The following is a 26747-nucleotide window of genomic DNA, read 5'->3' as shown; positions in this document are numbered from 1 at the left end:
TAACGCTTTACAAAATTTCTCAAAAATAAATCTTAAATGTGGCAAGTTTGACCGAAATGGATAGGCTCCAAAGTAAGAAGTGACATTAAATAAATGTAATTTTCTCCTTTTCTGGAAGAAGAATATGTGATATACTCTTGTAATGACTTCATGTTCATTAAGGAATCGAGTCAGGACGTTAACCAAAGAGAAAGTTTGTCCCCAGAGGTCATTATTGCTTAATTGTCTCTGTAAGGATGGATAACACACGCCTTCCCCCCAACCCCGCTGCTCAAGGTGACTTTGAGACACAGTCTTGTGAAGCACCTCGCATAACTCCTTTCGGACTCGGAGGAATCCATCAAATGAACACAAACTGGTTTGCAGGAGACAGCGATGGTAATTCGTGTGGTGGTGTGGAAAACCCATGTCACCTTCCTTTGGGGACGCGAGCCGCTCGAGCAGTCGCCGCGGCGCCTGTATTTATAGTTCTTGACAAAACCATTCTTTGCAATACAATTTGGAACACGTTTATCTCTGTAACTCAGTGTCTGGAAAGGATGTCTTTTTCCTTACTATTGCAGACAAAACGTACTTCATTTCACCTTTCTACCCCCCCCCCCCATTCTGGGACGGTGGTCTGTGGCATTGAACGGTGAAGAAGCAGCTCTGACTAGGCCTTCTACAGGGCTGATATCTCTGGCTGCTCTTGGAGTGGTGTTGGCGCTGCTCATCGGCGCACTGCACGCAAGGAGAAGATGGTTTTCTTCAGGGGCGGGATTACGGATGCGAAGAAGTGAAGGAGATGTGCGTTCTGTCAAAGATGGAGCTGTCTCGGTGACGGAATCAGGTAAAACCTCATGCCCTCTATGGTCTTTATCTCAACCTCCTGTCCAGGGGAGAATTTATAGTGGTTTATCAGAAAAGTTCATTAGTCAATTTCGAATTTCCACAGCTATTTTCATAGTGACCATTATGTTTTTAATGGGGTTAAGGGATTTCGCAGCTGTGGCAAATAATGCAGCATTTATGGGTCCTAGCCTGGTTCTGCGTCATGCAACCACCTCTGGTTCGTGAATTAGGGATTGAGTCAGGATTGCATGCACGCGTCGTTACTCCATAATGGAGGCATGGCCCAGGCTATCCTTCATCCACTAAAGGTTGTGGACGAGAGAAGTGCTTGGATGCTCCACAGGCTGGAAAGTCTAGCTTACCATACTCCAAATAATGTAATTCAAGCACTTGTGAGACAGGTAAAATGTGTCCAAAAGCAGCAGGTGTGGTCGCTCTGCCCTTTCATAACATACGGCAACAACTCTACGGTCTGCTTATAGACCACAAAGACCTTCTGCCTTCTGTCGACCATGACTCTGAGTACCATCAAGAGCTGATCCCTTGCTACCCTGACATACGGCAACCTACGGTAGGTGAAGGTGCTTGGTTTCTTTGCTTCCGGGGTATCGTCAGGGATTTCTTTCACGACTAGTAGGCCTGCACCCTTGGCGGTGCATGGGGGTCCAGGATACTCATTTCCTGCAGGTTCTTCTCTGACAGCTCTGAAGGCTAAAACAAAACAACTGCAGCTTCTGCAGCTGTGCCTTTCAGGAGCAAAAAACATAACAAAGTTGAAAAGATATTTTGGTTGCTACCTGAGAGGAGCCAAGACATGCGAGAAGGACCCATCTGTGTCCCTAGCTTTGACTGAACATGAGGCCAGGAAGAAAAGTCAGTAGAAGGAAAATGGAGAGACAGAGAGAAGGGGGAGGAGAAATATAACAAGGTGAGAATGAGAAAAAAGATGCAGCTCCCCCAAGCCAATCACAATGCTGTAATGCAGCATTGAGATTAGTCTGAGCGCCATAATTCGGCGCTCAGATGGGGACTCAGTGCCTGGGTATGTTCTCCACCCAGGCTGTAATGCAGCCTGGGTGGAATACATGCTGTGTAGCATGACTGTTTCGTCAGCCCGATACGGCCGGCCAAAGCTTCCTAGGCACTTCAGTGTGCCCACCACTCCTCTCCTGCCGTGCTCTGTGAGCAGAGCAGCCCCGCCCCGACGCTGCCGCAGCAGGAACCAGTGAAATCAAGTTATTACCATTTTCTTTTTCCTTTCCTTCGCTGCTGCAACGTAGTGGGGTGACGCTCCTCCGCCTTACGGAGGAGCCACCACTGCCCAAAATGCTATCCATTTCGCGCGGGACACCCAGCTGCGAAGAATTGAGGTAGAAGTGAAACTATGCCTGTGTGGCACAATGAAATACTCATTCGAGAAGTATGTTTTAAGAATCTGCCCAACTACATGGACGTAATTAAATGTGGCTAACCATAATACTTAAAAGGCATCTCCACCTTAGTCGGCTCTATAAGAGCAAGGCCTATATTAGGATAGAAAGCAGTAGCTGATTCCTAGGTGTGCAATGCCACACACCACTGACATCACACGACGGCATGTGGCATTGCTTATTTTCACATACACTTTACATATTGGATGGATGAGGAGGGTTCATTGCTGTATCGTGCATGTACAAGGGGTGTTACATGGAGCACTCTTCCGCTCAATCAGTGCAGCATGTCACCTAAACGAAGAGGCATGAGGCGTGTCCATCGTCTGCCCCCTGCTGTATAGCACATGGAAAGGATCAGGGAAAAACAAGGCTGTCTTCTCCAAAGAAAAGATGCCCTTGCACAAAGACAAGCCCATTTTGAAAGGCTGGCTGGGTTTAAGCATGCCTGGGAACCCACAGCTGAACCCTCAGACTCAGGCATATTAGACTAATTTCGTGGTAGTTATGATGTCTTCAAGGTCTTCCCTAATGCCATTTCAGCGATTTATTGCACTTTTGTCAGCATTAATGTTGTTTGGGTTGTTTCAAAGCCAATGGTGAAGGAGCATGAGGTACACGTGTTGCTGCCTCGGTTTCAGCCAAGCATACCCAAGTGGTGGCACTGAAGTATGACCTGTGGGCAGCCGCGGCCCATGCAGGTAAGAGCGGTGGGGCGTGTGTGTGAGGGGTAGTTCGACGGAAAATGACAAGGAAAAATTATTTATTTATTTAATTTTCCCTCATCATCGTCCATTGAAATACCCCCCAAACGGCCCCACGGCCCCACCGCTCTTACCAGGACGGGCCGCGGCTGCCTGTGAGTGCATAATGCAGTAAGCAGAGAACACAGGCATATTGTCTATACACTCTGACCTTCAGGTATTAAACTTGCTATTGGTTACATGGGGATCCACCAGATGTTCCAGCTTTCACTGGACCTGGACATGGAGAGTAAGAAATGTGTATTATGTAGACAGCAATTAAAGGAAAACTGGAATGTTATAGAAGAGAAAGAAAGAGAGAGGGACGAGTAAAAAGAAAAAAGAAGGGACAGTGTGATTGCAATAAAAGCCGAGCGTAACTGCACATTGCATAATGCAGATTTGCTCCGCAGCTGAAAGTAATACACTTAATCAAAATAATCCAGCCTGGATGTTTTTTATTAGCTTTGTAGCCTTCATCCATTGACTGTGGGTCTGCATAACCAAAGGCCTGAGATCGAAGAAGGGAGGGGAACTGGGGAACGTTTTTTCCAAACTTTATTCATTTGATCAAAACAATTCCCTTCTTTTTTATTTGAAAAACAACTGTTTTTGAACAGTCGGGTTGCTGCAGGCTGAAAGGGGAGAAGGGACTCTCCTCCACAGTGAAGTGATAAAAGTGAAAGGCTTCAAATAAAGAAACAAGCCTTCTCTCTTGGGTGCTTGCTACCTTCAAAAAATGCAAATGTTTGCAACTGATTGGTCACAAAATATAAATGCTGCTTGGGAGCCAGTATAGACATTATTTGATCAAATCTGGCAATTGTCCTTTTAATGGAAACCTATAAAAAGGTTTGCAATAGGCACAATCAGCAGATCACTGAAAAAATGACTTTTGAAAGTTCTGAAAACATTATACTAAATTATTTTCACACATAGTGCTACAGTTCATGTACGCAGTGTGCAACTTTTTTATACTGTATGTAATACATTTTTTAAACTAGTGGCTTATGGCGTGATTTAAACTTATGCAGAGAGCGCACTCTGTCACAAGGGCGATGCAGTACCCTCTCCGTCAGAACAAAGTTCTGCCCGCCCCCTTTAGAGTTGGGCGAAACTTCAGTACGCAGACGGCAGATGACTACTCAGTCTCTGCCACCTACATACCCCTCCAATGGCCTGACTGAGAAAATGCCCTCAAAGGTTTGTCTATGTGTTCACCCTCTATATTTTGAGTGGGGAAACACATGACCAGTTTTCACTGTCCATCACTGCCAGAAAAAATCTGGTTTTCATGACAGCCCTGCTTTTAGGAGCAAATCATACCCCGCTCTGAAACAGCATCGGCCATCTCAATCGAGCTGGGAACCTCAACCCCATTTACTGTTACTAAGAGAACACCATATGTTGTCAAGTTTGATGAAGGTGAAAATACCCAGTCTGGTCTGTAAAAGGTAGGTCACAGGTAGGTGGCTGTAAATCAGCTGGATCTGCAACATAGACCTTCACTTAATATGAAGTTCGAATACTTCTCCAACAATTTATTAACGCCAAGATGGTGTTCTTCTTTGCATGGACAAAAACATTCACGTATAAGGTAAAAATATAATGACCACAGAATCAGCAGACCTAACACTCTGGCAACACCTTTTATCGCACAGTGCCTCTACTTACAATAATACGCATATCTTTGTAGGTCGATAAAATGATTACAATTGATCTGGATAACATGGCATCAAAAGATAAATATGTATCATCCAGATCAATTGCAATCATTTTATCGACCTAAGAAGAATGAGGGGTTGAGTTGGCCCCACTCAGTTGTGAAGGCTGCCCTACATCGAACACCCCATTCACGCAGCTATATTAGTGAGCCTGTAGGATCTGACCACATACACTCCCTATAATACAACTCCGCCTGTGCACGATTCCTGCGAACTCTAGATTGTGGCGCTAGTTCACTCATAATCGGAGAAATTGGCGGGTAAATGAATATGGTAGAGAATACAGTAGCTGGCACACTGTAAGAGAAACGAGAAAGACAGATTCATGGGCACTAACCGCCAATATCATATCATAAATGTAAACATTGCTTTTTTCATTTAAGTTCACTGAAGCACACATTAAACTTTACACTGCAAGTGAAACCAGCGATGCACATAAACAGCGAAATAAAAATAAAATCACCTCAGTAGGTGTTAGAGTTCTTCAGGTCTGCAGGTTGCAGACGCCAAACATGCACAGAACCAGTAGGGGGCGGTGCCGTCCTGGCCCGGGATGCCTCCGAGCATTGGAAAGCGCTGTACAAATGTGGAATGCTCTCTCTGCTGACAGATACACTGGTTGTCCATATGTATTGTAAGAGCTGCGTGATCGGCGTGACGGCGCTGCTTTTCGCCATGACAACGTTCCCTCTGACGCTTCGTTCTGAGCACTTCAAGGGAGGGAAGCGACGTGCACCGAAGACAGTGAAATGGATACAATGTCCGCACGGAAGGCGACGCCTGCACGTACCACACCTCACGAGCCCCCTCCCAGCCCCCGTAGAATGTGATGAGACACCCCGGAGTCTCCCACGGGCCATGTCTCACACAAATTCAAACGCTATAAACTGAGCCCTTAACACTGCTAAACTCCCGCAGAAATCCGAAGGCGCCACCAGGTCCATTAGCTCCATGTAGTATTCACACAGTGCAGCTGTTTTTTCATATTACTCAAGTTTGCACAGGTCAAAGACGCCTGTTTATTATATGCATCTCAGTAATTTGGTGCCATTAGGTTTACTAGTGCCATGCATAGACCACCCAATGATTCCTGGTGTTCGGAGGGCAGTTGGGAGTTGGGAATAGAGGTGATTTGTTTCAAGCGCTGGATGATTCACCAGTGCTTGATTTGTAAAAAAAAAAAAAAGTTCAGGGCTCGAGGCAGGATCAGGGCCGGACTGGGAACCGAAGCAGGCCCTGGCAAACAGCTCGGCTGGCCCCTGGGGTTTGTAGGGGCTAGTGGAAAGCACCACTCCCGTCTCACCGCTGCAGCTTTTGTTTCAGGGCCAGATATTACAGTTATGCTACAAAACTGGCCCGCAGTAATAAAAACGGGCCCCCAGGGGTCCATAACCGGCCCGACCTTGCAGCCCACCGGGGAAAACCCGGTGGCTGCTACGGCCAGTCCAGCCCTGGTCAGGAGGCCTCTGCAGCTTGCACCACCCACTGCCACTGCAAGCGTTGTCAATGGCAGTACCTACACAGCGACAAACCAGCACACTGCTACAGGTGTGACAAATCAGCCCATTCCAGGCCCCCAACCCTATGAAAATAGCTTGGACGGCGGGTATTAGTTGTTTTTAAATGCATACTGAATTATTAAACATTTGCTGTTCTGCTCATCTCTAAATTATGCACACAGCAAAACCATGTTTAAGTGCTGGTGTCGACAATTAAGTGCCAGTGCCGAGCACAGGAACCCATCGGCTCAAATGATGCACTGTGGTGGACACGTTGTCGGTTAGAACAAACTGAGTTTTTGCTCATGATACGCTGTGTGATTTTCTATACATCAGTATGGACAAGACATTCCACTTCCTAGTGCACAGAAAGCACTTCATCCTCACTGCCTACTGCTGAAAAAGCACTGTTAACACTTCCACAATTCATGTTGGTGAGAAAACGCGGTTACCACTTCACATAGCTCACGGCTGAGAAAGCAACGCTACCATTTCTACACATCCTACTACTGAGAAAGTACAGCCACCAGTTACTTATATCACTTAAAATACATACCATTCAAACTACTCTATGACCACTTCTGCACAACATACTACTAAGAAAGCACTGCTGTGAATTTTCCACTAGATACTACTGAGAAAGCACCACTTCTACTTCTGAACTTAATGGCACTTAAAACACACTACAATCAGGCAACTGAGGATGCACTACTGCTGTGTCCAGAGAGCCTGCAGTTGACAAAGCAGCAATACCCATTTCCCACAGCCTATTACTGGAACGCTCTAATACAACTTCTGCAGTTCACCACGAAGCTAGAAGTGCCAGCACTTCCACACAGTCTGCAAAGAAGAAACTACTACTTCCAATTCTGCACAGCCTTATACTACATTAGTACTAGCACCACTTTCAAAAAGCCTACAACATAGACAGTACTGCTGCCACTTACCATGGTCCTGCAAGTGAGAAAGCACTACTGTAGAAATGGGATTTCAAGTTGGCAGCGGTTTGCACCCTGTCCTAATAGGGACCCACACTCTAGTCAGGATGTAGTACAAACTCATTTTACCTGTGCTCTCCCTTGGGTGGCTTGGCACAGAGCAGTCAGATTAAACCAAAGAGGCAATGTGTTAAGTATTTGTGCACACACAGTAACACAGTGAAAACACCATAAAGGTACTCCACGCCAATTTAGATAAATAGCCAGCATTTATCTGAGTCAAACAAGACCAGAATGATAAATATCCAACATACACAAGTCAAGATATGAATCCTTCAATATTAAATGCAGTTATGTCATCCAGAAAACAATATCTCCCACTGGGGCTACTTTGGTTGGGCTTGACCGAGACAAATGCACAAGGTCAGTCCGACCTCTATGGAGCGTGGGTTGGATACAGGAGTCTCACGGACCCCAGTACTGTACCTTGGCTACATCACAAAGTCAAACAAGCATTTGCAATGCAATAGGTCTCGCATTTGCGTAATTTTAAGCTATTGGCGTTGTAAATGACAATGCCTTTCATTTATCTGTTTTCAAAACTAACACATAGATAAAAGGTTTGTCATTTACAATGCCAGTAGCTCGAAGTCTCGCAAATGCAAGACCTATTGCATTGCAAGGCCACTGGTGGTGCTCAGTCCTTGTATGCATGAAGGGGCGTGTGATCGTGTGCACTGATCCCTGGTGTGTGTCCTGGGAGGGCTGCCTTCACGAGCACATGGAAACGTCCGGTGTGCCAGCCGGTGGGCATGGAGCTTACAGTAGTGCTCAGCCCCTGTGTGCGTGAGTGAAGCGACAAGTGATCGTGTGCAAGGGGCCCTGGTGCGGTGTCTGTCCTGGGAGGATAGTCTTCACATTATCCACTACATGCCAGTGTGTGCTGTGTCAACCGGCAGGCACGGGAACTTACAAGTTGGCATGGTTAATGCTACATTGAAGACTTGTTTAAAGAAACTCTCCAGATAGACCTCCCGGTCGCTAAAGTGACCCCTCTTCTGTTCCACGTGCTGAACAACCTCTCGCCCCCTTCTCCTTCAGGACAGGACATCTAAGCGTGTGGTGGTAAGAGTATGAGTATGTGTTCCTCCCTTCCAAAACAATCTGTTTTAATAGATAGGATGGTTCCTTATTATAACACAATATAGTAGTCCAGGGTGATTTTCAATCATCACTTTATTAATCAATTTCACTTCTTTTAGATTCGGTGAAAGATGGTCAGAAAAAGATGACAGCCGACACGTGTTTCGCCCTATGTGGCAATTCAAGCCAGGGCTTTCTCAAGGCTAAGCATTATTTTCAAAGAACATGCTGTCTGACGTTGGTTCAATACATTTCAAATTACAGGGCAACATGTGAAAACATCCAAAATCTAAGGAGAAATACATCATTATTTTTATATTTATAATACATACAAAAACGTCAACAAGACAGTCCCACAAATATGTGACAGTTTAAAATCCATGTCCAGGTATCTAATCTACATAGTGTTCATATACAGGTCCATTATTAATTAATTACAGGACAATATGTGCCAAAGGTCTTTTAGGGTGCCATATTTAGCATTTAGTTTAGTTATTGCGTGGTGTATAGTTGCCAGGCAATCCTGCGTTCATTGTCAAAGTGAACAGCCTAGCGTATTTGGCAGAGCTTGAGATGTGTAGTACAGTGAAATGCCAAAACAAAGTTCGTTTGGACACGCAAGTAATTCTGATTGTGTGATCGCTCAAAAAAGGCTCTCAAGACTGACTAGCGCGTCTTAGTTACGGTCAGAAGAACGGGGGATAAAGCCACCATTCAAAGTAACTTACTTTAACTTTTCAACAAATCCCGGGATTAATCAATGGCCGAGACACTTACAGTTCGACAGTGAGAAGACGAAACGCTGACATAGAGGAGAGTGCAGAGGTCCAGTTTAACCCGGAAATGAACGTACGTCCCCTCGAGCAAGATCGATTGAATTGAGGACCAACAGTATTGTTCGCATGTTCGGCATAATTTCTAATACTTTGTTTGTACGAATAATAAAATTAAAATGAAAAAGAAATAAAATTAATTATGCAGGGATGGAAAATAAACTATGAGTGAACAGCCGATGAATAAGAAAGGCATTGGTTCATTGAAGGGAACAGAAGTATAGGTACTAAAAGCAGCCATATGGGCTCAAAACAGACGCCATCTTAGTGTGTCCAGATAGTTAAAAACAATATGAGTGATAGTAGCGCTGGGGGTAAGTTTAGTAAGCTAGGACAAAGTTGTGTGAACAAATACGCTAGAAATCAATTGTGGAGGATACCCGACTTGATGTAGAGAATATCGATATAATTATAGCGCGTCAGGAGACTACGTGAATATCTGCAGAAGGTTTCGCCTACAGATGGTGCAGTCGCCAGAGAAAAAAGACTAGGTATATTACACAAACTGAATGGAAGTTTGGACAAACCTAGTGGGACAGAAGAGGAGTAAGACTGGTAAAAAAAAAAAATATATGGATCATCAAAAGGGGCTATAAACATAGCACTACAGGAGGATTGTCTAAGTATCATAACTTGATAATTGGACGAGCATAGTTGGCAAGGCCTCGCAAGGACAAGTTTATAGATGAGGCAGATCTAAGTGTGTGGTGCAAGGAATTGATAATAAATGTTTATCTAGCTGAAAAATAATGCAGCGTGCCTAGCTCTGCTTTTTCTCACTTCAGAATCTCGAGGCGCTGTAAGGTGTCTGAAAGGTGACATGGCGCTATGCAATGGACTGGTAAATAATAAAGGACTCCCCAGCTAAAATTAATGCACCATGCACAACTCTGTCTTCTCCAAGAAAATGAGGCGCACTGAAGGATCTGAAAGGTAAAATGCAGGCGCTACACATTTTAAAAGTTAGCCCCGAAGAAATGTAAAAAACGTATTTTATTTTGTATGCAAATGATACAATGCTCCCAGATTTTACCCCTTGCCGTCTCCAGACTCCCTGAGTGGTGTAAAGGAGCTATATCAAGCTCCAATAAATACAATTAAATAAACCGGTCTGTTTACCATAAAGATTAGCACGAGCCTGGCGCTTTCTTCCCCCCCATTCAAAACGCTATAGAGTGTATGAGCGCAACATGTCGGCACTACACAGAATACCAATGAAAAATAAATACACACACACAACTAAAGAAACGCTTCGCAAGCAAGATCACGTTATGTACCTAGTTTTTTTTTTTATCAATTGTTGCAGGCTAAGCGTATTGAAGCGCCTAGAACAGCAGCCCGTCGGTGCTACGCAAAACGGGGGGGGGGGGGGGGGGGGGGTGGAGGAGGAGGGAGGGAATAGGCATGGATAGCGGAGGGGGAGGGAAAAGGCATGGGCAGCGTGGGGGAGGGAAAAGGCACAGACAACGGTAGGGGGTAGAATGGAAAACACGTACAACGGGAGGGGGCTTGAATAAAGGGATCGGGGAATACACATAAATAAACCGGTCACTTGACCATAAAGATTAACACGAGCCTGGCGCTTAGTTCCCCCCATTTGAAACGCTATACAGTGTATGGGCGCAACATGTCAGCACTACACAGAATACCAATGAATAAATAAATACACACACACACACACAACTAAAGAAATGCGTCTCAGCTTCGCAAGCAACATTGCGCTATGTACCTAGCTTTTCATCAATCGGTGCAGGCTATCTAAGTGTACTGAAGCGCCTAGAAAGGCAGCCTGTTGGTGCTGCGCAAAACACTAATAACTACATTAATGGAGAAGTCACGGACAGCGGGGGGGGAGGGAAAATGCATGGACAGCGGGGGGGAGGCACGGACAACGGGAGGGGGGAGGATGGAAAACACGGAGAACGGGAGGGGGCGTGAACAAAGGGATGGAGAAAAGAAAACAGGAGCGAGGGGGAAGGGATGAAAAGCAGACACCACTTTTAACAAATATAGCTTTCACAGATGCAAACAACGACAGGATCTTCAATCATTTGCGGGGGAGTCGGGGGCTACTGCCGCTGTCGGGGGAGCCGTTCCGTATCACCAGCGGGGCAGCAAGAGGGAAGCAGCCGCGAGGCACCACGCGCCTAGCTTGGCAGTGTAGAAGAAGTCAGCAAACGAGAGGGGAGGGGGGAATGCCAGCAACAGAGGAGCCCGCGAAAGTGAAAGTGATCACGATCGCTACGAAGGAAAGACACATGGCGCTGCGCGCGTGCACGTTCACGTGCACTGTAGCTTTAGGCCACGGCAGCACTTTGAAATGCCCAGATATAAAATGTCTCTTAGAGCCTTTGGCTCACGAGACCTAAAAAGGTGCATGGTGCAGAGAAGGTGAGGTGTCACAAAGGCAGGTAATGTGTCGGTTCCTTACTGCTATGCAGGACCTGCTATACAGGTAGTTGGCGCTCGGGACGATGTGTTGCACAAAGGAGGTGAGGCATCACTATAGTAAACTGATGCATCATTTCCTGTAGGCGGTGCAGGGTCGTTGAGCTGCTTACACCCAGGAACGATGTGGGTCACGGGGGAGGTGATTCGTCGGTTGAGGGGTGAGACCACAGGTCCTGATGGCAATGTGGTGTTGATGATGCTTCGATGTCACAGCGCAGTGTGTTGATTTCAACACGTCGTTGTAGAACCACCAGGCCACAGGTGATGCATCGGAGTCAAAGCGGAGCATCACACATTTTGCTGAAGCAGTGATTGAGACTAATGCAGCAGCGGTACTTCAGAAGTGCTGTGGCACCTTTGAGGCTTACGTTGTAAGTTGCGGTCATTGTGTTCCGCACTAAGCAAATGGGGATCACGGCTTCGGTGCAGGCAGTGGCTATGCATCGATTTGGCATGGGTGCGCCAGTTCCAAAGTGACGCTTGGAGTCGATTTCTTGGTTATTGTACCAAAATCACCTCCAGGGTTCCAGGGCTGGGTGTGGCATCACTTGGCATATCAGGACTCACGGCAAAGGAGCCTAGGTGCTGGCTGCAAGATGTAGGTAAAGTCTTTGATGGCCCTGAGACTTCCAACAGGAGTAAAACTCAACTCAAGCCCTTGGAGAAACTTTAGAAAGCAGAATGCGGAGAGCAAAGTCTGGTCCTCTCACTCCCATGCAAGAAGCAGTAGACAGTAGGACAGCACAGCAAAACAAGCAGCAAAGTGGCAGTGCTCCTGGCAGTCCAACAGCTCTTCTTCCTGGCAGAATGTCCTCAGTCCAGACGTGTTACCTCTGTTATGTGTAAGAGGCAGCGCTGGCTCCAAGGAGAGCTTCCCCCAAAATAACAGCGGGAAAGGAAAAAAAACAACACTCATTTTATATTTACTTTCTTGCTGAGTCTTGGGGTGTTCGTGACAGGCACTGATGGCAGTGGTAGTGCACTCCCATCACTGCGCATGATGGTTTGGCTGGCTGTCTCTCGCTGGCCAAACCATCATGCGCAGTGAAAACTCTCTCCAACCCAGCAATGCAGCTGAGTTAGAGAGAGCAGGCACAGACTCACAGTCTGTCCTGGAGTGCAAATTGAGGGCGCTCAAGCCAATCCTGAAGCTTCTCTCATGTGCAAGAGCAGCTTGAGGATTGGCCACAGGCCATTCTGGGAGCCTGGAGATGAAGAGGAGGAAAAAAAAGTGCCAGGGATGGCTGCAGGTACGTTTTTTTAATTTTTATTCCCCTAGTGCCCATTCCCCCCTGGCGCCCGCCCGCCCACCCCACTGCTGCTCTAGCATACCAGCCACTCCTGGTCAGAGGTCCAGTACTTATCCCCAGTTTGGCCTTTGAAATAGGGAGACTTACAAAAGAAAGGCCTCTGTGATGCACAAGACCCTGCCCTTCCTGAACCCTGGCTCCTGACACACTACAAGGGGGTATTTGGCTGTTTGTGTGGGGACAGGCACAGTGCTACTGAGGTGCAAGTGTCAACTCCTCCCACCACTGTAGCCCAGGAAGACCCATCAGCCTGATGATGGGCCATCGGGATATGCATGGCGCACCTGTGCTCCTATTGTGTGTGACTGTCAAGTGAATTCTAAAACCCCAACTGTCATCCAACCCAGACATGTATTCTAGGAACAGGGCAGAGGCGCTGAATGCTTAAAGTAAGAAAATGCTAACTTTCCAAAACTGGCATTTCCAGACCTGCAATTTAAAAACCAACTTCACAAAAATATGTGTTTGTGTATTGTAAGTCCAGAGACACCAAACTCTCAATTGAAAGATACCTGTGTAAAATGCTACAGTGCAGCTCCAATGCTAATCTAAAGGAGGGATAGGTCTTGCTGTAGTGGAAAGCAAATGTAGCGGCTTTTCACTGCCAGGACATGTAACACTTAAAAGCACATATTCCACCTTTTAAATGCAGAGCACTCAGCCTCTGGGGCTACCTAGGACCTACCGTAGGGTTGCGTTACACGTAGTAAAAGGGACAGTTTGGGCCCGGCAAGTAGGTGCACTTTCCAGGCCGACATAGCAATTAAAAACTGTTTATGCGGCTCTGCAGTGACAGGCCTGAGACACGTTTGGAGGGCTACTCATGTGGGTGGAACAATCAATGCTGCAGGCCCACTAGTAACATTTGGAATACAGGCCCTGTGCATGGGTAGTGGACTGTACGAGGAAATTACTAGTAAATCAAATATGCTAATCATGGAAAAAACTAATGCCATTACAGTTTAGACACAGAGCACATGCACTTTAGCATTGGTCAGCGGTGGCAACGTACCCAGAGTTCAAACACCAGCAAAAACGAGGTCCAGCACACAATCAAAAACAGGAGGCCGGAAGTAAAAAGACAAGGGAAACCAAATCAAAAGATACCAGGTCTAAGAAGTACAATGACTTCAATACAACCTACCTCTGAGAAAAGATTATTCGCACTTCTGCACAGCCTACCACTCAGAAATACCTGCCCCCACTCACACAAAGCCGTCTAACACCAAGCACTATCACTTCTGTACAGTCTACTACTGAAAACACTCAACTAAGACCTCTGTATAGGGTACTACTGATTGATCAGTGCTTAATTTGTAAACCAATAAGTGCCGGGGCTCTCGTGTGAAGGCCACCGCAGCTTGCACCACACATTGCCCCTGCCAGCTAGCAATAACAGTACAAACACAGCTACTAACCATCACACACAGCTGTTGTTATGCTAATACCTAAATTAGCCAGACAGCACCACCATGTGGCAGACAGTCATAAGCCACGGTGCAGGCAATTAGGTGCCGGTGCTGAGCACCGGAAACCAACCGGCTCAAATTAAGCACTGCTACTGATGTAGCACTGCTGTCATGTCTGCCACCATTCCCACACATAGTACTACCAACAAATCAACAATAAAACGTGTATACAGCCTGCTAGTGAGAAAGGTCTGCTTCAACTTCCACAACACCTCTTATTTAGATGTGCCTTTAGAAAACCAGCAAGTCACGGACTAGGTAGGACGAAACAGTGCTGGAAGCCTTCCACGTCAAGCAGCCACCTCGAGCTAGTGAAGCCTCAGCCCTCAGGCATGAACTAATCATAACAGTGGTTTAACTCAGTAACAAAAATTATAGCTTCTGCGCCCATAATGAAGTGTAAGACCTCTTGTGCAGTGAATTCCTCTTGAAGAACACCCTAGGGGGCAGATAACTCAACTCTCTGATGCAGACTCTTCCTAAAAGAAAATGGCTTCCACGGCAACGGATGCACGGCATATGTGATGAAGAGGCTCTTACAAAGAGCAATGTTCTGAAAATGAGTGCTGAAAAGCTATAACCGCAGGTACTCAGAGACGGTTCCGGTGGATGCATAGACAGGGGTCTCTCACCTCCGAGGCAACATCTCATAATGTACTGAAACAATCTGAATAGGTATGAGGCAAGGCAGCTGACCCACACCAAGAAGTGTGACAGTTTATAGTAACAGAGCCAGTGCTTGAAGTGGGATGGAAAAAGGTGTTGGAGAGGTATATCTGTAAAAGGGGAGTGGCCAAATGCGCGCAACTGGGAATCCTGTCCAAGAGGCATGGCATATATGATTAAGGGTATCGCTTTAAAACATGTAAACCAATATCCAGGTGCCTATATCGGAATGTACTATTATTGCAACAAAAAGTTACACAAGAACCAACACACGCCTAAAACAGATCACATCTACTGGTTTTACCAATGCTTATTAGCTGCATCAAATAAATTAATAACAGCAATGATTTCGTTCTGAATAATTAGAATTTGTGACTGTGAATAACACATTTGTAAGGTCTGTGAAGGGCGTAGTAGCCCTGGGAATGCCTTCTCCCCTTCACGCCACTTTCCTTTTCAATCTACCATGCTGTTAGACAGTTGCACCCTTTTTGTCCCCCCATATTCCTGAAACCCTCCAGCTGCATATCTCACATTTCCCCACAACTGCAGAAATGCAACCATCAGTCTGTGCATTCTGCAAGGAAACCATGGATTGGATGCATATGTAGTCTGCACACCTTTATGGCCCACTGGCAGTTACTGTGAGAAACTCATACTGCATCCAGCCTCAGAATGCTGAAGCGTTTGCCCTCAGAAACACCCACCCGCCACCCGAACTCACTCCGACACCTGGAGGCGACTCAGTTCAAAGTATGAATTAAGCAAGACTCATATATACTGCATGAAAAAAAAACTACACAAAGCAACATCTTGTAAAAAGCAAACACTCTTAGGGAATGCAAGATGAAGTTAAACCCCTGAGAGGTAAACAAGAATTGTGCCAGTGACATGGAATGTCCTAAAGGATTTTACAGTCATTTTTGAGAAATCGAACATTGTTTCTGCTAGTAATTTTAAAATACAGAGTCAAATAGGGACCCATTTCAAAGTCAGTGTTTTACTGCCGTGTCTAAGACCCAGCAGGAGCCCCCCACTTAAAACACTGAACAGAGGTGAAGCCGAGTAACAATTAAAAAGCTGTACTCTTGAAGCATCTCCTAGATATGTTTAACTCAATAAAAGTGCTTGTGTAATTGCTGTTTTATACTATACTACTGGATACGTGAACTCCAGAGCACTCTGAGGTACTGAGGCATGCAGAAATATTAAAATCAAGAGGAAGTTTGTCACAGGTGGAGCATGGTGATGAACACTTGGATTATCTCTTCCTTAGATCCGGAAGTGTTTAAAAACTGACTTTGAACTGGGGTCGAATGGGCTCCATATTCATGCATTTAACTTTACTGCAAAAAACTCTACTAAAAAATACCTTCCTACTTAGCAACCCATTATGTTCACTCCATTGTGAAGGTAGGATGTCATTTACACTGGTTGGCCAAATGCTGTGCATTGAAACACCACTTTCTCCAGACTAGTCAGTATCATATGAACTTTAGTCAAGTTAAAAAAAAATCTAGATTCATCCCATGTAAAAACAACAAGTCGTCTCAAGTTCTTACACTGAAAGAACCAAAAGTCAAACCTTTAGCACGTAGGATCTCGAATGATCAGTGTTTTTTCTAGTTCACTAGGCCAATACAGTCCCACAAAAGTGTGTGATCAGAGTAGCTGAAGTGCACAGGTGTTTATGACAGCAGTACATGTACAGGAAGGCGGGAATATAAGACCTTTTGCTTCAGGAACCAGCTGGGAAAGAGCATCATTGACCTACCAAAGTGAAGATCCTTCGGTCCCAGTGACTTCCAAGTAGTCATATCCATCTTCAAGTTGGAAATCCGTGAAGACCAGTGCGATGGTGTCCCCGGGCTCGGCCAGTATGGTCCAGGTACAGTCTGCGTTGTTGCCGTACTCCGAGGGAAAGTGCGGGCTGGAGATGATGCCACTTTGGCCACGCAAAGTTCCTCCACATGCGTCATCCGCTAAATGAAAAAAGCACAAGTTATAGAGCTTGGCCTAAGATTCAGTCATGTGTCACATACAAGGAGGTATAACTAGTGCTTTGAGTCTGTTTGTACGCCCAAAGGATCACAGATTGACCGACCGTGAATATATACAAGAAGAAATTTACATATTTATGGCAGTGGTTGCCATTACCAAAAATGAGCATGTTTTATTTTTCATTAATTTGTTATCACTTTCCGAGATGAACATCAGTATACTTCCCTGTTGGACTTGGCCCTTTTTGGGTAAAGTTCCCTAAACTTTTTGCCTTTCCCCTAGACCTTTTTTCTGACATGGTGTTGCCAACTTAGATGCTTTGGGCACTTTGCCACTGCTGATCAGTGTCAAAGTGCAAGTGCTCCCTGTGTAAAGTGTAATGGTAATTGGTTGTCCATAATTGGCATGTTTTTTATGAGTAAAGTCTCTAATAAAGTGCACTATGAGTGCCAGGGCGGTAATACAAATGCTACTAGTGGGCCTGCAGCACTAATTGTGCCACCCACATAAGTAGCCCTGAAAAGAGATCTCAGGCCTGCCGCTGCCCTATTGTCCTGACAAGTGCACCCACTTGCCAGGCCTTACCTTCCCTTTGTATGCACATTAGACACCCCTATGGTAGGCCCAAGATATCCCCCTGGGCAGGGTGCAGTGTATGTGGAAGGTAGGACATGTAGTACGGTGTGTACCATGTCCTGACAGTGAAATACTCTCCATTTCGTTTTTCACTGTTGCAAAGCCATCTTGTCCCTAGGACAGAATGGGGGAGGCTCTGTAATATGTTTCCAGCCTATCTTCCCATAGGTTTAACATGAAGAGCTGAAGTTTAGTGTGCCTGAATTCACAATTTAATAACACATTGTTTTGTGAAGGTGTTTTTTGAATTGTGAAACCGCACTCTTAGAAGTGGCTGTTTTTTTGTTCTAACAATTCTGTGTGTCTCTGCCTGGTTGTGGATTGACTGTCTGGATTTGAATGTGATAGGATCTGGGGAATGTCTTGACCCAGGGAAGGAGGTGAGACAGCAATGGGTTGATCTGCATCTGGAGTGTAGGGTGGGAGTAGCCCCTGGAGGTGAAGAGGCCTAGGCTGCTGCCATAAAACAATGGCTCCATCTCCTTCTGAGTGATTAAGGACCCAGACTCCCACTATCAAAGGAAGAAGGTGTCACTGGCAGGGAGACACCCAGAACTGGTTTGGACAGGGGTCAGTGCCACCTGAACACAAAGACTTCAAAGACATTTAGGAGTATAACTATGAGAGCTGAAACCACTGAACGTTGGACTGATCAAGACTGAAAAGGATTGAAACTACTTCATGGTCAAGAGGAACCTCTGCCAAGGAAGAACAGCTGAAGAGGCTGAAGGAAAGGACTGACCCTTGCTGTGTGTTCTGGGGCTGGCCTGCTGTTTGCTGCTTTAACTAAGGAGAGGCTAAGGGACTTTGCTGTGTGCTGTGTCCCCCTGCTTGAAAGGACTTTGCTGTGTGCTGTGTCCCGAAGTAACTTGTCCCCAAGGGCCCGAGGAGAGCTGGCTCCCTGTTGTGGAAACTCAGGAACATAAAAGTTTCCATGTATGTCTCAGTGACGCTGTGTGCGTTTGCTTCGTGCAGCCTGAGACCTTCGTGAGGATTGCCCTGCGATCGTGTGCACCCGGAGTCCAAGTGAGTCTCAGCGACGCTGTGTGAGTGTGCTTCGTGCAGCCTGAGACCTTCGTGAGGATTGCCCTGCGATCGTGTGCACCCGGAGTCCAAGTGAGTCTCAGCGACGCTGTGTGTGTGTGTGCTGCGTACAGCCTGAAACCTTCGTGAGAATTGCCCTGTGATCGTGTACACCCAGAGCTCAAGTGAGTCTCAGCGACGCTGTGTGCCCTGTTGCAGCCTGAGACCTTCGTGAAAATTGCCCCGTGACTGTGTGTCCCAGAGCAGTCTTGTTCTCTGCGTCGATTGGCAGTGTGACCAGAAGTGCTGCAATCGTCACTGCCATCGGCCCGGACCGGCATCCCCAGAGGAGCTATGCCCGAGCCTGCCTTTGCCAAGGAGAGACCTCGAACCATCCCCATCAGAGGTCCGAGTTCCACTGCCCAAGATCAAAGAAGGCACACCGGAGGCCGAAGCAGCGAGTAGAGGAGGCGATAGTGAGATCGCACCCCCATGTATCGCTCAGTGAGTGTGCATGTGTTGAAGCCTGGGGCGGGGTGCGGGCTCTGAGAGAAACACTCTAGGCCTTTCCCATCTTAGCAGCGCGAGCCTCCGCTCAAGTTTGTATCACGGCCCGTACTTGCCGAGGAGGGGCAGTACCGGGGCCGGAGTGTGGAGCGGCACTTTATTTTCCATCATAACAGTGTTGGGGACATATTTGGCAGTAGCTGACCACGGGTCAGTAAGAGTGGCATAGAGACCGTCCAGAGCACCGCGATCGGTGCCGAAGTATCTTATTTTTGCATAATGAACTGCCTGATTGTTGCATTACGAAGTGCATTATTTTTGCATAACGAACTGCCAGACTGTTGCATTATGAAGTGCATTATTTTTGCATAAGGAACTGCCTGATTGTTGCATTGCGAAGTGCATTATTTTTGCATTACGAACTGCCTGATTGTTGCATTACGAAGTGCATTATTTTTGCATAACAAACTGCCTTATTGTTGCATTACGAAGTGCATTATTTTTGCATAACAAACTGCCTGATTGTTGCATTACGAAGTGCATTGTTTTGGCATTACGAACTGCCTGATTGTTGCATTACGAAGTGCAGTATTTTTGCATTACGACCTGCCTGATTGTTTCATTACGAATTGCATTGTTTTTACATTACGAACTGCCTGGTTCTTGCATTACGAACTGCATAGCATTGCATTAGGACTGCATTAGAGCATCGTGAATTGCTCATTAATACTGCAAGAACCTACCAGTGCTTGCTGGCCTAATAACCGGCAAGGTGAAATATTACAAATACGCATATATTGGATTTTTATTGTGTGGTCTCATCGTTTATCTTTTTTATATAAACATATAATAGTTTTTATGAAACTCGTGTGGAGTCCATTTGTGGTGTCATCACTGTGTTACTGAGAGCATGGTTGCAAATACTTTACACATTTGCCTTGGAGATAAGCCTGGCTGTTCGTGCCAAGCTACCGAGGGGGTGAGCAGGGGCTATCTGAGAAGGTGTCCTTTCTTTCCCTGACTTAGAAATAAGGGTCCCTATTTGGACTAAGGTACCTACCTCAGCCAACTAGAGACCCCCAGTTCTAACATTCCGCTTCAAAAAAATGGTAAGCAGGAATTTCACCTCAACGTAGTTTAGATACTGCAAGCCACAGAGGGATTCATGACCCTATGGAGGTTCAAAACAGCATGTCAAAGGGCCTTTTGCTGTTGCAGAACTTAAAGGTCATCATAAACAATTGGAGGTGCTATGTCACTTATACTGGCTGTGTTAGAAATGGGATTTCTGGTTGGCTAGGGCATGCGCCTAAGCCAGGCAGAAACCACAACTCCAGTCAGGGCAAGGGACTTACATGCTGAAGATAATCCCTGCTCAGCCCCTCGGTAGCTTGGCACGAGCAGTCAGGCTTATCCCAGAGGCAATGTGTAAAGCGTTTGCGAAACACACACACAGCAGCAACACACTAGGCACACCACAAAGGAAATTCCACACAAGGTTATATAAAAAAATAGCCTTTGTATTATCCAAAACACATTAGAATCATAATCACATAATATACACTGTGCCGAATGGCACTAGGCAATATTTACAGGGGATTATATACACCTGACAGGGCCAATCGGGCCACTGTCAGAACCATCACAAAGCACAAGTAGCAAATGTAAAGCACAACCAGTAACTACTGGCAGAATACTGTACTCAGCATTAGCACGGCCAACATAAACACATTATGTCTGCATCACAATTAGGCATAAAACACATTGTGCATAAACCTCCTAAGCATAAACACATTATGCAATAAAAAAACAGTATGCCACCATCATATTAGGCATCACCATCCAAAATGATCCCCAGGCCAACTGGCCTTTCACTGGGGCTCAAAATGCCCTCTGTCCAGAGTGTCGGGGCGCAAAGATAGGGCTTCCCAATTAGCCCTCTGGCTGCAAAAGCAGCAAAGCCAAGGTGCGCAATGCGCAGTGGGAAGGGGGAGTGTATCTCACTCCTTTCTTATCACCAATCAAAATGCCCCCAAAGGAAAATGGTACTGGCACCACCGTGCCGTGGAAGCCCCGCTCTGGGACACCTAAAGTAAATATGCCCAAACGTTGCAGCAATTACCTAGGCAGGCACAGACCTATTCATGGTCAGGGGACTACTCCTCCCACTACTCCAAATGCAGATCTCCCATTCAGCCTAGCGCTGACTCACCCTGCCCTCCCTTGAGCCACACACACCTCACCAGCCTCTGTCACTGAAAAGCCAAACATGCAATCCACATCAGGCAGGCAGACACATAGCACACAGAAATGCTAACTTCTAGAAGTGGCATTTCTAAAAAAGTGAAAATAGATCTGCGCACACCATTGCGCAGCATTTGTTATTATTACTATTCCAACCATACCAAACTTGACCATGCTGCGCCTCTCATATCAGGAATTACCACTGAAATACTTATCAGGGAATCCCCAATGCATTCCTATGAGAAGGCAGCCTCACAGCAGTGAGAAACCAAAATGGCGGTTTGACACTACCAGGACATGTCACACACTTAAGGTACATATCCTAACTTTTACCTACAATACACCCTGCCCACAGGGCTAGCTGGGCCTACCTTAGGGTTGACTGGCATGTAGTAAAATGGGGGTCACAGACGTGGCACACACTTTAGGTACCATGTCACAGCGGCAGTAACACTGCACGCCCAGAGCCTGCAATGGCAGAGGCCTGACACTGGTTTGCAAGTCTACTTTGGTGGGTGGCGCAATCATCGCTGCAAGCCTACCAGTAGCATTTAATTTACCAGCCCCGGGTATATGAGATACCACTTTACAAGGGACTGACAGGTAAATTAAATATGCCAAACAGGTGTAGATCAATCTTTACCATATTTATCACAGAGAGCACATGCACTTTACACTGGACAGCAGTGCTAAAGTGCCCAGAGTCCTAGAACCACCAACACCATGTCAGAAAAATAGCTAGGAGAAAGGCAAAAAGTTCAGGGATGACCCTGCAAAAAGGGCCAAGTCCAACAGGCTGCATTAACCATATTCCTTGTATCTTCCAAATTAGTGATGTCATGAAAAACATACCAGTATATATCAAACATGAACAGTACTCCAAGGACTATAGGAATACTTGGTGAGAAAAAAAGAAGTGCTGGAAATTGCACTATCGCCAAGTCACGTTATTTTTCTCATGTGTTCTATGCCAGAAGATTGAAAAATGGTGTCATACATGATCAATCAAACAAGAATTGTACAGCGCGGCTAATCACCTGTGAGGGTATCCAGGTGCTGAGAATTTTGCTGTGGCGGCATATGGCCTCTGTAAGCAGGGCTCTCCAAACTATAAGAGCAATTTGGTCTCTCAAATCCCTTGAAGGTCACAATCTTTCAATTCTGAGAATCTCTACATGTGCTAAATTTAGAAGAACCAATCAGATCCTCTTGCCAATTCAGTGTCATTCACGGAATGTTGATGTAATGTGCTTTAACCCCTTCAGTGCCCATGACGAGCTGGACTCGTCATGGGCCGCGGTTGCGCTGTGCCCATGACGAGTCCAGCTCGTCATAGACCCCGCCCGCTAATGCAACGGCCGGCACAGGGCGGGGAAAGGGGCGGGCACTGAAGGGGTTAAGCAGCAATCACGGTGCCAAATAACCTGCTGCCAAGGCGCTACCAGCAAAAAGTGCCAGGTAACATCTAGAAGCATCAAATTTGTCTCCTATACCAAGGAATGTGATTTGGCAAAATGTCACATTATCCATTCTGCCAAAATCCTTTAACTGACATGCAAATAATACAGTCACGATCAACTCTCACCGAATGATCTTAAATGGCTGTGGGATGGGCTGTGTAGTAGTGGTAGTGGTAGTAGTAGTAGTAGTAGTAGTAGTAGTAGTAGTAGTAGTAGTAGTAGTAGTAGTGGTAGTAGTAGTAGTAGTAGTAGTAGTGGTAGTAGTGGTAGTAGTAGCATTCGTAGTAGTAATAATAAGAACATTTGTAATTATTAATAACAGCATCATTTTTATTATTATTTCTCACAGGGCTTGTAAGGTTCAAATGCATTGATGTAAAGGCCTTGACCACTAATATATTTGAATGCCAATATATTTCAGCTACATTTGAAGCAGAATTTCATAAACTGCACTTCCTAACAAAAGCCGGGTGGATCATATCACCTCATCCAGTTGATAGAGACTGTGGAAAGGGGGGGGTTGCACAAGTATTAGACAAAGGAACTGATGTTAAGAACAGGTTAAAAGTAACCAGCACAAGTGTTTCTCTGCCTGGATCTGGTGATTTTCACACCCAGTAGGATTAATTTGGTGCCCACTTTCGGTGGGTAGCTTCCTCTGGCCATCCCTAGTCTTGCCCGTCTCCCAACTTTGACACTTGCGAGCAGTTTTACTTGGAAGTAATATGACTCAACACAGCAAACATTTGCCGCACTGCTCCTAATATAAGCATTGTTGCTTCCTCTTACAGCACTAGGCAACTTTAGGCTGCCTTGCGCTACACACACTAGCACATTAGTTTAAGGGTATCCGTGTGATGCCAAGCATAGGATATTTTACTGGAAGGTCACCCTTCCAGTAAAACAATACTATACCTAGACATAGTTTAAAACTTTTCCCACTTTTCATGTGTTTTGTACAGTACAGCACACATGCACACTTTGAAAAATGTGGAGGACAAAATAAACTTTTCTTCAACTTTACGCCTACCTCGGGGAGGCCCACCTTTTTAATGTAAAGCCCAGTCTGTAAATGTCAATGGTTATGACATTCATCAAAATCCATGGGTGGTTGCATCGGAACCCCCTTGGGACACCCCCTTGATGCAAAGTAGTTCAAAGCGGCACTTAGCGCTGGTTTACTTTTCAGGCTACTTTGCAGTACATCCCAAATCAAGTGTGTTCTGGTTTCTATCACTTTTGATCACATCACATCAGTGCAAATTTTTGATAAATCAAACCCGTTGTTTGGGAAAAACATATAGGACAAGAGAATGACAACAGAGGAAAAAAAACTGCAGCAAAGAAAACTGAGAGGGAGACCAGGAAATGACATGGTTTGTTGAAACATCGCAATGTACCGTACATGTAGCAGTGATATGCAACATCGCTTCACTGTGTTTGCATTACCCATAAATCACTGCCATTCGTGAGTGACTCCTTGTCAAGGGAAACTCATGACAGAAAAAAATGTGTGTGTCAAAACCTGAAGTGACGAGTCACGCGTCGAGTGAAGTTGTCCCGCGCCGGCGGCGTCAGTCCCTACCCGCTCGACAGCAGCGTGCCAGTCACACGGCCCCTGCAGATACTCAAACAGCATTTGCGAAACTCAAGGTTAAAGTTTGTATTTGAGATGTTAATTGATTACACAAGGATGGGGATCAATAAGAAAAAATCAATAGGTTCTGCTACGGACATGGGCAAAGAATGGAGCATGAGAGCTGCTGCCGGGCAAACAACAAGCATGCGCAAGCCGTGCAGAATTACAAGTGCCAAGCGCAGCGGCTCTTTAGTATTGCCTTACAGTGGGCTCTCTGGAGCCCAAACAGCCTGCGGGATTAGCAGTAGTACTAGGCCTCAACCAAGAGCACAGTCAACATGTGCTGACAATGACAATGCCAGAGCTGAGATGAAACAAGCCAAGTGACTGCGTACTCAGCTCTGCGGCCTACTTGAGATGCACAGCCACAGACGCCATCTTTGATGTGGCGCATCAGCCCTGAGTGGCTGAAACCTTGTACAGATTGACTGAAATTGTTTTGCAATGGCCACAACATGGCTGACAATTTACCAACTAATTTCCTCCTTCATAAATCAAAACTATTTAAATATATAACTCTAGCTTCCAGTTCTGTGGCTTTGCAATGCCTTAAACACTTAAAGCACTTGTGATTATCAATGAGGGTAACAGGATTTGTTGTGTTGCCATAGGAACCACGGGTTGGCCTTGTACACATGCATCTCACCTGCTGATGCATTACCCACCGATATTCCGTAACAACTCCATTAAGCTATCGTGTCCGTTGCCCACACTGCCCTTTCAGAATTGTCTCTTTCTTTCTACTCATCTTCCACTGCTTCGTTTTGCTTCCCTTCTGCATTATCTCACCCTCCCTTTCGTTCTCTTCTTTATCACATCCCTCCCTTTTCCTACATTGCTCACTACCGCATACTTCCCTTTATTAATAAATATGTGGTTTTGTTATCACTGTCCATTGTGTTCTTTTCTTTCATCCCATTTCCCTGCAAGCCAGCATTTATTAAATTGTTTGGCAATCAAAAACCATTCTTATTTAAAACATGAATAAACGTCATCAGTCATTTTCTAAACTATTTTATCATGAATTATAGTGTTTCTCGCAACAATGGTCTTCGATGTCCCTCTCGAGAGGCTGTCCATTTCTGCTCATGTGCTTTCCCTGGCTTCTCCCAACCTCCCTTCAGCTATAATTCAGGATTAGCTCCTCATAGGGGTATCAAGCGCTATCAGTGCGCGTTAGTGACACTAGTAACTCTTGCACTGTTTGCCCATAGTCGCCCCTTCCTTCAAGGCTGGAGGTAGTCGGATAGAGATTAGTTTTGTGACATAAAATAAGATAAAAAGATCCTGGGTGCACCCAACCAGTCGAGGGGAGAGGGGGAGGGTACGTGCACCCAAGCTGGAGACAGTCAGGCATATCACAAAGACCCAAATACACTTCACACATTTGTTTGGAAAAGTAGTTCAGTGTGGAAGGATCCATGGGACACTGGAAAGCTGTGAACGAACCAGGAGCAGACAAAGTTGTGAAGCTTAGCTTAGCACATTTTTGTTTAAATTTCCTTAGCTTGCGAAGTGAAAACGTACAAAGTTAAAGCGGGTTGAAGAAAGAGCCCCAGCGCTATAACGGAACCGTTCTTGCTACTGCTTAGGGCTGCACTCATGCTGGAAGCTAGGCATGGCTTACCGGTACCCCAACAGACCATGTACTTCCCAATCCGCCCTTGATTCATTCCCATTCCGTCACTTCCGGAAGTAGAAGATAGGAACACATGGGTCATTGGGCAGCAACCATGTAATTTCCCTTCTGTCATTCAAAACTGAAAACTAAGTGGCAGCAGGAAAAAGAACTCTCTGCAGTGAATACCCCCACAGGACTCCAGGCAGCAAAAAAAGAGGACAAGGGAGTCAAGAAACACTGTCTCGGGCAAAGTCAGTCAATTTTGCTTCTCCTTTCGAAGGGCAAAGTTTTACATTTTATAACCCCTTGATAGAACCTCAGACGCAAGGATGTGAGAAGAGTTGGAAAGAGATGAGCCTGCATCTCATCAAATCAGGATATGGAATGAAGTATGAGATCAGAACCCAAATAAGTGGAAAAATGAGGACACTTGCAAATAGAGGTGAATGAGAGAACCAGATAACCCTATAATTACCTGCAAGACAGGCCTACAAACAAATACCAGGGAAGATCCAACCTGAAGACAAGAGTGGAAGGGCTAGACTTCGGGCTACTTTGCAAGTGCCCAGGCCCTCTGGT

The 26747-nt window shown here is 45.8% G+C and overlaps 1 protein-coding gene across 1 annotated transcript in view; it reads right to left on the bottom strand.

The window, feature by feature from the left end:
* CSMD2 (CUB and Sushi multiple domains 2) overlaps nucleotides 1-26747 on the bottom strand; it is a 1634099-nt gene that overhangs the window by 917599 nt on the left and 689753 nt on the right. Inside the window, exon 5 of the mRNA XM_085648024.1 lies at nucleotides 16812-17019. Coding sequence (XP_085504150.1) covers nucleotides 16812-17019 — 208 coding nt within the window. The remainder of the gene's footprint in view (nucleotides 1-16811; nucleotides 17020-26747) is intronic.

This window comes from Triturus cristatus, chromosome 3_2, assembly GCF_964204655.1.
Source record: "Triturus cristatus chromosome 3_2, aTriCri1.1, whole genome shotgun sequence".
NCBI lineage: Eukaryota > Metazoa > Chordata > Amphibia > Caudata > Salamandridae > Triturus > Triturus cristatus.
This window is presented reverse-complemented; position numbering and strand designations above follow the sequence as displayed.